The sequence below is a fragment of the Macaca nemestrina genome, chromosome 15 (assembly GCF_043159975.1).
Source record: "Macaca nemestrina isolate mMacNem1 chromosome 15, mMacNem.hap1, whole genome shotgun sequence".
Lineage (NCBI taxonomy): Eukaryota > Metazoa > Chordata > Mammalia > Primates > Cercopithecidae > Macaca > Macaca nemestrina.
In genome coordinates, this window is record NC_092139.1 from 84,604,558 (window position 1) to 84,616,800 (window position 12,243).

The window sequence follows — 12,243 nt, forward strand, 5'->3', positions numbered from 1 at the left end:
TGGGATTACAGGCACTCACCACCACGCCCGGCTAATTTTGGCATGTTAGTCGAGACAGGGTTTCACCATGTTGGCCAGGTGGGTCTCGAACTCCTGACCTCAGGTGATCCACCTGCCTCAGCCTCCCAACGTGCTGGGATTTCAGGCGTGAGCCACCACGCCTGGCCATATGGACATTTTTTAATGGGAGAAGATTCATGGAGCTGCTTTTTAGCCTTTTTAAACTTCTGGAGCCAGTTTTAGTAATTTACACGTTTGTAGAAAACCCTGTTCTAGATTTACGCATATATTGGTATAATTAATATTTTCCAGTTAACCTAATATTTTAGAGTTGTAGTCGTATTTGAGGGAGGAGCTATTTTGGTTTCCTTTGGGTGTTACTCAGCATCGAGCCAGTGACACAGCTGTTTGATGGAAGGCTGAGAGGAATGACATGGTGGCAGCAAAGCAGCAACACGGACCTGGCCAGCCTTTGGGGACTCCTGGGATACATCTCTTGGCCAACCGAAAGTGTTATATAGCTGGTTTCAGGTCCCTCACCATTATACCCACTTGAGCTGATTTATACTTTACAGTGTAAATTGGCATGAGGCATGCCTTTGGGATTAAATTAATTTATACCAAGTTAGAAAGCATCAGCTGTCAAAGTCAGGGGAGCCTTCTGGAGGCCAGGGTGCTTTTTTTCTTTCTGTATTCTGAGCCCACACTCCAGGCCTTCTCTCTTGGATAGCAGCTGGGACAGGCCTTCAAGAGGCCTGCTTTGCATCTCCTTTGTGTCCGCGCGGTTCCGGGTCCGATACGAAGCCAGATCTTTGACAGAGATGCTACGCAGTAGTTGGTGCCTGTGCAAATTAGGAAGATTTGTAACCCTCTTAAATAAAATACAACAAACAGGTTTTTTTTCTTTCTTTAAACATTTTCGCCCTCCCTAAATACACTCAAAGGAATTACGGTGACCGAGTGGCAGTAGTGCAAATCTATGATCTCGATCCTTAATCAGAAGTTGATGAAAAGACTTTCTGTCCTTACTACCCTTTTAGCAAAAGATTAATGAAAATGTATACAGGGATTAGACACACATCAAACAAGAAAAGGTACCTGTAATGTTATTTAAGAAAAAGTGTATTAAGTGGGTTGTTAGGGTTACAATAAAGGCATTTAGCAATATCCTGCATATGTCACCTGGCTGTCTCCAGTCTGGAAATTATCTTCGTGTATGAGGCAGGCAGGACTTTACGAAGTGCAGAATGCTTAACTGCTTTTCGTAAGAGGTATGGTGAAGGCCCTGTTTCTTCTGCTTCTTCCCGCTGCTGTGCGAGGTTGGGGCTAGTCCCCTTGCTCACTTCTGAGTTCTTTTCCCAGCAGCCACTGCACGGCTCGAAGGATTTGTTGTTGAGGGTGGAGAAGGTGGAAGGATGTTGAACAGACTTTTCCCTAATGAGCTGTGATGCCAGCTGCAAAGGCGGCAAATCCTGTTACTCCCTTCAGCTACTCTCTGAAGCTGCAGAGGGGCAGTGGTAACGGGGCTCCCTGCCCTATGCTGATTAGCTGTCTTTTCTGCTGTTTTTCCCCCCTTCCTCTTCTGTCCCAGAGCATCTTGGCAAAGTTCAGATTTCTGTGCTCACAGCTCAATGCTCACAGTGAAAAGGAAATACAAAAGAGGAGGAGAGAAAGTGAGAAGAAAAAAGAGAGAAAAGGTTGGGGTGGAGATTTTTAGTAGAGTCCCTTATTGCCGTAGTCTAAGACTTAAGCTCTGGGTTGAAACCTTTAAGTGGTAAAGCTTTGCAAGTAGTAACCTGGATTTCCAGATTGTTCTTGCAGATAGTTTTATTGGCACATGAACACCGCACGCCGTGTTATTAAAAGCATTTGAATTTCTGTTGTTCAGAAACCTCTGAATTTTGAGAAGGATACTCTGCTGTTTTTCCACAAACTATCATTGCAAGGAAGATGAAATAATTGAAAGGTAAATGTTTCCATGTAGCGTTTACTGTGTGCCATTGCTTCGTTTAATCATTACAACCCTTGAAAACAGACACTTTGAATGTGATAAAAATTTTTTTATAGTAAACACATTGTAAAGTGGTCAGTTCAGTAATATTAAGTAGATTCACATTGTTGTCAAACAGATATCCAAGACTTTTTCATCTTCCAAATGCCAGCCGCATATCTGAAACACCATGCCCGTTAAAATATTGGGAAGACATTTTAACTGATTAGCCCACATTTTAACTGTTTGGTCATTTCTTTTATTCAGCAGGATTAAAAATAGCTTTCCTGTTTCTTTCCTTCTTGGCTGTTTTGATATAACATTCTCCCTCCGTATTTCATCACAGGATGGTGAGACCAGGGCTTGTGTTTACTGTGCCTTGGTTTATCCATTTGGTACTGACTGCGGGGATTTATAGTTACTAAAGGGAAAGAGAAAAGGCTTTGCTCTCCAGGGGTTCATCACCTCTTCTTGGTTCTCATCTTTACTGATTCTGCGTTTGTAAGTTCTGCTGAGCTCCAGGGGTAAGTGCAGCGATGACTTCATGACCTCACAAGTTAGCTTGGACCTGCACAGTTTTTGGTGGGTTTTCTGGGTGGCTTCTGACACATTAAACGTAATATCATAGAGTTATATTTAAAAAGCAATTTTACATTTTGAACCCTGTTTTTAATGACTTCATGAGTTAGTTACTATATTCCAGGGATGGTGAAATGGGGAATATGGCAGGTAAGGGAGAAGAGATGGAATATTCAATAAAGGATGCAGAGTTCCTCTCCCTACCTGTGTCCTTTTCAGAGACCATTTAAGCCTCTTCAGTTCTCCTTGGAAGAGCTAGTCCAGCATCCCTGATATTCTACTTTCTATTGTGTTCTGAAGAAAAGACATTCCTGACATTATTGCTACAATGTAGAAAACTTGTCTTGCCTCCTTGGAGGATAGTATTGTAGCTAGAACCTAGGCAGCGCTGGTGAAAATGGCCGTGATAAAGGCGGAAGCCAGTAGACGATGTATGTGTGCAGAAGGCGGAGATGGAGAGAAAGGTAATTAGATTTCCTGGAAACCACATAGCGAAAGCCATCCTCTGAGGAGATGCCACATGAACCATATGGCAAACTTTATGCAGTCCTCTCCTTGGGAACACCCTCCCAGTTCTTAGCTTATCTTCTCAAATGTGGCCTTTGTTATTTATTTATTTATTTATTTATTTATTTACTTATTTCTGTAGAGATGGGGTCTCGCGGTGTTGCTCAGCTGGTCTTGAACTCCTGGCTCTAAGCGATCCTCCCATCTCGGCCTCCAGTGTTGCCTTTATTATTTAATTTGGTACTTCCATGCGTTAAAAAATCTTAGGAGAAACCAGTTAGTGCAGACTGTAGCACCTTCCATCACGATCCGATTGTGCTCTTAGTTTATGATGGCAGGGGAGGGAACAGAACAGGACCCATAGAAACGTGCAGGGGTGCACGGACGGCCGCCACAGTGACAGCGAGCACTGGTGGCAGCAGCGTGGGGGAGCTTGGCTGGGAAGACTTTGCAGGTAAAGTTTCTCCCCTGAAGAACTACAGTACGTACGGTTTGGTGGAGGGACGGGATTTCCACCCAGGGACAATGATACATGTGAGGGCTTAGAGAAAAGAGACAGTGGTTGGGGTGGTGGTTGTAATTGTAGAAACCATCAGGCCTTTCTAGCATGAAGAACACTGACCCGGGGGGAGCAGCTTGGTAGTGGGAAGAACGCTGGACTCGGTGACCTGGGTTTCCACTCGGCTCTGTCACTGATTTGCTGAGTGCCCTTGGAGAAGCCAATTAACCTTTCTGGAACTAGTTTCTTTATCTTGTTGTTGTTGTTGTTTCTCCCTTAAAAGAGACAGAGTCTTGCTGTGTTGGCCAGGCTGGTCTCAAACTCCTGGGCTCAGTGATCCTCCTACCTCAGCCTCCCAAGTATCTGGGACTGTAGGCATGCGACACCACACCCGGCTAGTTTCTACATCTTTAAATTGAGAGAATGGAAATATGTGATCTGTAGTTTCATTTCCAGCTCTAACTGATTCTGACTTCCTATCCAATGAGATGGCCTGGGACTTTTTGCTTTGAGGATTTCGCTTCTGTTGTAAGTCACTGGGAGGCTTGCCCAGTGCCCGGCTTAAAACATGAGCCGATCAAGTCTTCCGTCGCCTCAGCTGGCCTTTACTTCTGGCAGATCTTGAATTCCTGTTTCTCCTTTCTCTCGTTTAGTAAGTCCTTCAGAGCCTTCCTCCTGCGCTGCTGCTTGGGCTAACGTCTCCCCTCCCACCCTCCACCACTAGAATTCCTTGTATATACACAGCAGCTAGATTCGTCTCACTTTGCCTCTCCTCTGTAGAAATAAACTGAGGTGGATCTCCATTGTCTCCCGAAGAAAGGCCAAACTCATTAGCTGGCTATTCAGGATCGCCTGTCAATCTCAGCTCACATTACTCCCCTCCACATAATCTACAGAATAGTTAAACTGAACCTAATATCCTCCTGCACCTGGTCATGCCCTGCCTCTCTGCCCATTGTCACTCGGTCACAATTCCCATCTCACGAAATCTCCCAGGCTTCCACAGCAGAAGTAATCCTTTTCTTCTCAGCTCCCATAGCGTGCTTTCTGTACCTGCCGGTACTGATTGGTTTGTGTTTTTTGTTTGTTTGAGACAGTGTCTCACTCTGTCGCCCAGGCTGGAGTAGGCCGGCATGATCTCATTTCACTGCAGTCGCCGCCTCCTGGGTTCACGCGATTCTTGTGTCTCAGCCTCAGTAGCTGGGATCACAGGTGCCTGCCACCGCACCTGGCTGATTTTTATATTTGTAGTAGAGACAGGGTTTGACCATGTTGGCCAGGCTGGTCTTGATCTCTTGACCTCAAGTGAGCCACCATGCCTGGCCAGAGCCATATTATCTCTATATGAGAAGCAAACCACCCTGTTTTGTGTCTGCTACCATGTAATTGCATTAAGATCAGAACTTGCATCTTACGTACATCTCGTACTTTTCAGAACCATTAATAAGATTGTCAAAAGTTTGGTTTTTCTGGGGATTACTGATCTAGTTATGAGCAAGTCAAACTATAGGGAGCAGACTCTTGGGAAATGATTTGCATGCAGAAGATTGCATCCTGGTTGAAAGAATGTGGGCAAACTTTTCTAATATGAGACCCGATGACCTAGAAAATACTCTGTCATCTAAGAAAATACCTGCTTATTTTGGGGTTGTTGAGAAGGGAAATAGGATCTCCTAAAGTTCCCCACCGCCACTTTTTGTCCAGTGGCCCCTTTCCAAACAATTCCTTGTTGGAATACCGTGTCGAGGCAAGCTGAACCCCAAGGAAAGCAAAGACATTCACACAGACGTTACCTCATTCTGTTTAGATGATGTAAGATTAGCCTTGGTTCTCGCAATCACCTTTCATCAGCCATATAGGTGTGGTGTCCCAAAATAAAAATTGTCGTTATCACTTACTAACACATGCCGTTCAAAATCTAGTGGTTCTTTAAAGCTGTTGCAGATGGTTTATCTCTTGAGAAGATTAAGTGAATGACACATACTTGATAAACAATTACATGAGCGCTCCTTTCCTCTCTTTTGCGATTAAAATAGAAAGCAGTATAGCACGTTTGTATTTATACTCGATTATAATCAGAGAGTTAAGCTCTTTAATTATGCAGCTAGAATTGATTTATCAAAAAGAGTTACGTGTGTTTCTTTTCATGTGCAGGTAAGAGGAATAGGGCTGGGGAGGGAGCAGTGGGAGAAATAAAACCCCAGGAAAACGAAAACGTGGAATCTGGTTGCTCTTCTCGCAGTAGCCAGAAGGAAGGGCAGAGCTGATCTCTGGCAAGTCCTTCCGCTACTGGGACCCTTCAGTTCTTGGGGCTTGTGCTGGCGGTGGGAGGGGCGGTGTGTTTTAAGAAATCTCTGTCTGTTTGATTTCTCAACTTCCCTCTCTCCCTCCCTCAGGAGTTAGAAGCTGCTCTTCACAGAGATGATGTGGAGTTTATCAGTGACCTGATTGCCTGCCTGCTTCAGGGCTGCTATCAACGAAGAGATATCACGTGAGTAATTCTGATCTTTCTAAGCATTTCTTTTTTTTTTTTTGAGACGGAGTCTTGCTCAGTCGCCCAGGCTGGAGTGCAGTGGCCGGATCTCAGCTCACTGCAAGCTCCGCCTCCCGGGATCACGCCATTCTCCTGCCTCAGCCTCCCGAGTAGCTGGGACTACAGGCGCCCACCACCACGCCCGGCTAATTTTTTTGTATTTTTTAGTAGAGACGGGGTTTCACCGTGTTAGCCAGGATGGTCTCGATCTCCTGACCTCGTGATCCGCCCGTCTCGGCCTCCCAAAGTGCTGGGATTACAGGCGTGAGCCACTGTGCCTGGCTCTTTCTAAGCATTTCTTGCGCGGAGAACTAATTAACCAGCCGTAGTCATGTTTCCTGTGTCCTGTGACAAACCGGAACCGATCCTTAGCCATCAGGGGACAGTGTAGATGGAGGACCTACATGTGAGTTCCCAGGCTGTATTTGGCTCATTCCGCAGTTGAGCTTTTTTATTCCATCATAATCTTTGAGTTTATTCATTCTCACAAATCCGTATGGCTTACTCTTGGATACCCCAGCTAACATATTTTAGTGTAGAATTTCTTTTTTTTTTTTTTTTTTTTTAGTCTTCCAACAGTTTATTAGAAAGAATGTAGACTTTTTAAAAAAATCCCCACTATCATGAACATAAATTGAGGTTTTCAGCCCTGGTATCAACTGAATCAAAAAAAGAAATAAAAAATCCAATAGCGTATGAAACATTTTTCACTCATTTGCCATACTCGACAGTGCAAATACAAATCTGGTCTAAATGTACAGACTCTCAACCAGCAATGTACAGCTTTCTTCGTCCTCTATGCTGAGATGTAAGAGCTTGAGGGTCAAACAATACCAAATGTATAGGCTTCAAAAACCATCTAAGTTAGGGCATTCTCTGGTTATAGCTAAGATACACCTGGAACACTGACAAATGAACACTTAAACATAGAATAACGTGATGTAAATTTTTTGAAAAATAAATGTTAGTGGAACAATCCTGAAGGATAACACGAATAGCAGGTTACCAGTAAGGTGTCAGCCAATTTGTTCCAGCCACTTTTGAATCCATGTTCTGTGATCTAAAATTTAGTTCTCTTTCCCTAAGCTGGGAGCTTCCTATAATGTCAGTATCTGTGTTATGAAGAAAAGGAGACTTAGGTGAGATGCTTTTATTTATCACAACAGCTACATCAATTGCCTAGGACCTCAACAGCTTCATGAAAGTGGGAAATGTTCATGCATAAGGTTATTGCCTTAGCTGACTTAAAATTGCCCCATACAATGGTACATATCAACCCTTAGTGAAGCCTTTTAAAAAACAAACAGGTTGAAAAATGAGTTAAAGTAGGCAAATACAGCGTCTGCCTTTAGAGCTGTCAACTCAGGAATTCTCTCAATTATGAAATCTTGCAGAGAAGTTATTTTTCTTTTTTTTTTTTTTTTTTTTTTTGAGACGGAGTCTCGCTGTGTCTCCCAGGCTGGAGTGCAGTGGCGCGATCTCGGCTCACTGCAAGCTCCACCTCCCGGGTTCACGCCATTCTCCCGCCTCAGCCTCCGAGTAGCTGGGACTACAGGCGCCCGCCACCATGCCCGGCTAATTTTTTGTATTTTTAGTAGAGACGGGGTTTCACCGTGTTAGCCAGGATGGTCTTGATCTCCTGAACTCGTGATCCGCCCGTCTCGGCCTCCCAAAGTGCTGGGATTACAGGCTTGAGCCACCGCGCCCGGCCCGAGAAGTTATTTTTCTTTCTCAAAATCCAGGTGATGACAATATTCCTTACTCCAGATCTGGCATTTTTGCATCATCACTGTCTTGTGAATCATCATCTGCTCCATCTACTTCTGGTAAATCTACATTCTCATCACCACCCATGTTGTTCATCATCTCAGAGAAACGATCAAAATTAGACCTGTCTTCATCTGAAGCATCTTCCCAGTCTTTCCAGTTATTGAAGTTGACTAGTGTAGAATTCCTTCTTCTTATATTTGCCTTTTTCTGATTTTGTTTGCAGTATTGGTAAAGTATTGCCTGAGAAATCAAAACTAGTTTTTATTACGTTTCTGCCATTGAGTAGCTTCTGTTGGTTCCATAGCCAGCAGCAGTGATGTAATTAACTTGCAGCCGAAGCACCCTTACCCCTTAACCCCTTACCCCTTAACGGCAAGGTGTAAACAGCTCTCCAGTGCCTTTGAGATGTGTAGAGACCTTGAGCAAAATGTGATGTATGGAAACAAAGGAGAGTCCTGGTAGGACCTCTTGTTTTGATCTTTACTTAATACACATTTCTTTGCTACGTGTCTATATAGGACAGAACTACAGGGCAAGCTCACAAAAAGATGAGACGCAGTGGGTTTCCCAGGCTCTTGCCCTCTGGTGCCATGTAGGGGGTTTGAGTTGTTATGGTTTACGGTATGAAATTTTTTTTTTTTTTTTTTTTGGAGGTGTTGTCTCGCACTGTCATCCAGGCTGGAGTGCGGTGGCGCAATCTTGGCTCACTGCAGTCTCCACCTCCCAGGTTCACGCCATTCGCCTGCCTCAGCCTCCCGAGTAGCTGGGACTACAGGTGCCCGCCACCGCGCCCGGCTGATTTTTTGTGTTTTTAGTAGAGACGGGGTTTCACCGTGTTAGCCAGGATGGTCTCGATCTCCTGACCTCATGATCCACCCGCCTCAGCCTCCCAAAGTGCTGGGATTACAGGCGTGAGCCACTGTGCCCGGCCAGTATCCAATATTTCTGTTCTAATGCATTCAGTCTGTTAGGGCTGGGAAATGATGCTTCTTGTTAATGAGCAGTAAAGTTGTATACAGGGGAAGAAAGAGATGTCAGTGCTGTTCTTCTCAGGGTGGGAGTCTGCATTCCTAGGGGAGACTCACTGCTTCTGCACTCAGTATAACGACTTTTCCCCCTAGGATACCTAGGTTGTATTTATAAATACAAATACACATAAAGTATACCTTAGAATATTGTCTTCCGTTCTCTATTTAGGATGCAGACTTGGGAGTTTGTATTTTTTAAGCACTGTTAGAGTCATACCTTGTGTTTAATTCCACATTTTCGTAACCTGGAATGTTTTTTCATTATAGCAATCAGTTTTCTTGTAACCACATTTTCCCTAAATGTCATCGTCAAATAATCCAGTCTGAGAGCTGACAGTTATGTCTAGCTTTTAGCAATTATAAACACATTATAATGCATAGCTTTGTACAACATTCACCAGGTTCCTGAAAGTGCTTCACTCAGTCAAAAGATATGCCCATTTAAGATCTTCGTTTTAAGCAAGGCTTGAAGGTTTTTGCCAGGCTTCCCATCGCAGAGGTGGTTGTGTTTTAGCCTTAGATGATCAGTGCATGAGATTGTCTGCTTGCATGATCCTTGTGAGCCCTCTGTGAACAGACTAGTAGGTACTGGCAGCACAGACACTCACCAGGTCTCTTAGAGCTCACCATTCTGACAGGGAGGTCCACTAATGATTACAGTACTGATTATGTAGTTGCCAGTTATGTAATTACAATAGTAAGTGCTTAGAAATAAAAATACAACATATTAACAGAGCGTGTAACCTGGGGTAAGAAAGTGATTTGTGAACTGAGCCTTCATATATGGGCTGTTTTCTGTCATAGGATATTCCTCGATGGCAGAGTTCATCCCTCTAATTTGTCCTTCTGTTTAAAATTGGTCTTAACTAATTCTGCTTGTTTGTTCTTCCAGATGGTGGTTACAAAGTTATGTAATGTTCTTTAAGAAATCCCCTTATCTAATCATTCTAACTAGAATCAAATAAACTTCTGAAGAAATTTGGGCAAAATTGACATCTCTGCAGTATGGTCTTTTTTTTTTTTTTTTTTGGACAGGATCTTGCTCTTTCACCCAGGCTGGAGTACAGTGGCAGGATCCTGTCTCACTGTAGCCTCGACCTCCTGGGCTCTGGCAGTCCTCCCACTTCAGCCTCCTGAGTAGCTCAGTACAGGACCGCGCCACCATTCCCAGCTGATCTTTAACAAATTTTTGTAGAGACAAAGTGTGTGTTCCCCTGGCTGGTCTTGAACTCCTGGTCTCAAGTGATCCTGCTGCCTTGGCCTCTCAAAGTGCTGGAATTACAGGTGTGAGCCACTGTGCCTTGCCCCTACCAGTATTTATTAAATAATAGAATACCGTATCCCTGTATCTGTCTTTAATTTGCTCAGTTTATTGACCTTGGTTTTTTTCTTAATATTCTTTTGACTTTCTAGGATTGTTATCTGTCTCTCTTTTCAGTGTTAATGTTCGTGTCTACTTCAGGCTGTGTTAGTTACCCACTGTTAAGTAACAAATTACCCTAAAACTTAGCAACTTAAAACTACAAAAATTTGTAATCTTACAATTTCTATGGGTCAGGAACCTAGGCAAAACACAACTGGGTGTGTTTAGCTCAAGACGGTTTACAGGGCTATGATCAAGGTACCAGGTGACAGCAGTCATCTTGAAACTTATTACTCATGTATAATATGCACACGTACACACACACACACATACACACAGAAACACAGAACAGTGCTCATTTCCTAGTTCTACAGCTCAGTGAATTTTCACAAACTGAACACACCTGTGTAACGGAGAACCTGGACAGGAAAGAACACTACAGTCTATTTGACTTTTTTCCCTGAAGGGAATTGCCTAAAGTGATAGTTACGCTGTCCAGCCAGTGAGCTCCCACACGCAGCTACTGTGAACGGACACTCATTCTCGCCTGCAGTTCTACTTTGATCTCATTCTAAAGAAAGAGAAATTTGGATCAGTAAATGTTTACCTGTTATGCCTCCAAGACTAAGCTGTTATATGCCGCTAAAAAAAGTTACTTAATTTCAGCTGGGCACGGTGGCTCACACCGATAGTCCCAGCACTTTGGGAGGCTGAGACTGACAATTCACTTGAGGTCAGGAGTTCGAGAGCAGTCTGGCCAACGTGGTAAAACCCCGTCTCTACTAAAAATACAAAAATTAGCCAGGTGTGGTGGTGCACACCTGTAGTCCCAGCTACTCAGGAGGCTGAGGCGGGAGGATTGCTTCAACCCGGGAGGCGGAGGTTGCAGTGAGCTGAGATTGCTCCGTTGCACTCCAGCCTGGGCGACAGAGAGAGACGCCATCTCAAAAAAAAAAAAAAAAAAAAAGGAACTTAATGTCTTTGTGCATAATTTGCCTCATCTATAAAATGGAATTAATGACAGTATTCAGTTAGGTTATTATGAGGATTAAATGAAATGATTAATGAGAGTAATCATCATGTATAGAAACACTATGCCTAGTTCCTCCAAAGGCTCAGCAGAAAACAGATTTTGACTCAGGCAACTTCCCGTATCCTTTTCCATTGTGGTTTGCATGTTTTAGAACAGGGGCCAGCAAATGTTTTCTGTAAAGGGCCAGATACTCAATACTGGCGTGCATCACGTAATGTCATTTTGTTCAGTGGCAGACCTCATATATGACAGTGGTCACACGAGATTGTGATAGAGATGAATATTTTTGTCCCCTAGAGAGGTGGTTGCCCTTGTAACATGGTTGCACATGCATTACTCACATGGTTGTGATGCTGGTGTAAACAAACCTAGTGTATTACCAGTCACATAAAGATGTAGCACATACAGTCATGTACACTACGTCATACTTGACAGTAAACAACTCTTACTGGTTTCTGTATTTACTATGCCGTACTTTTAATCATTATTTTAGATTGTATTCCTTCTAGTTTCGTTTAGTTTTTTTAAGACAGGATCTCACTCTGGCACCCAGGCCGGAATGTAGTGGTGTAGCCTTGACTCCCTGTAACCTCCACCTCCTGGGTTCAAATGATCCTCCCACTTCAGCCTCACAAGTAGCTGGGATTCCAGGCGTGTACCACCAGGCCCATCTAATTTCTTTATTTTGGGGTAGAGATAAGGTTTCACCATGTTGGCCAGGATGGTTTTGAACTCCTGACCACAAGTGATCTGCCTGCCTCAGCCTCCCAAAGTGCTTAGATTACACGTGTGAGCCACCAAGCCTGGCCTAGCTGTTTTGTCTATAATACACAACAGCCTCGGGCAGGTCCTTCGGAAGAGATTCCAGAAGAAGACATTGTTACAGGAGATGACAGCACCATGCGTGTTACTGCCCTGAAGACGTTCCAGTGGGACAAGAT

General features: G+C 43.8%; 1 protein-coding gene across 6 annotated transcripts in view; it reads left to right on the top strand.

Moving 5' to 3' along the window:
* LOC105480758 (CECR2 histone acetyl-lysine reader) overlaps positions 1 to 12,243 on the top strand; it is a 202,062-nt gene that overhangs the window by 109,072 nt on the left and 80,747 nt on the right. For all 6 annotated transcript variants that reach the window (XM_011739930.3, XM_011739933.3, XM_011739935.3 and 3 more), the window contains exon 2: positions 5,972 to 6,066. In XM_011739930.3, coding sequence (XP_011738232.2) covers positions 5,972 to 6,066 — 95 coding nt within the window. The remainder of the gene's footprint in view (positions 1 to 5,971; positions 6,067 to 12,243) is intronic.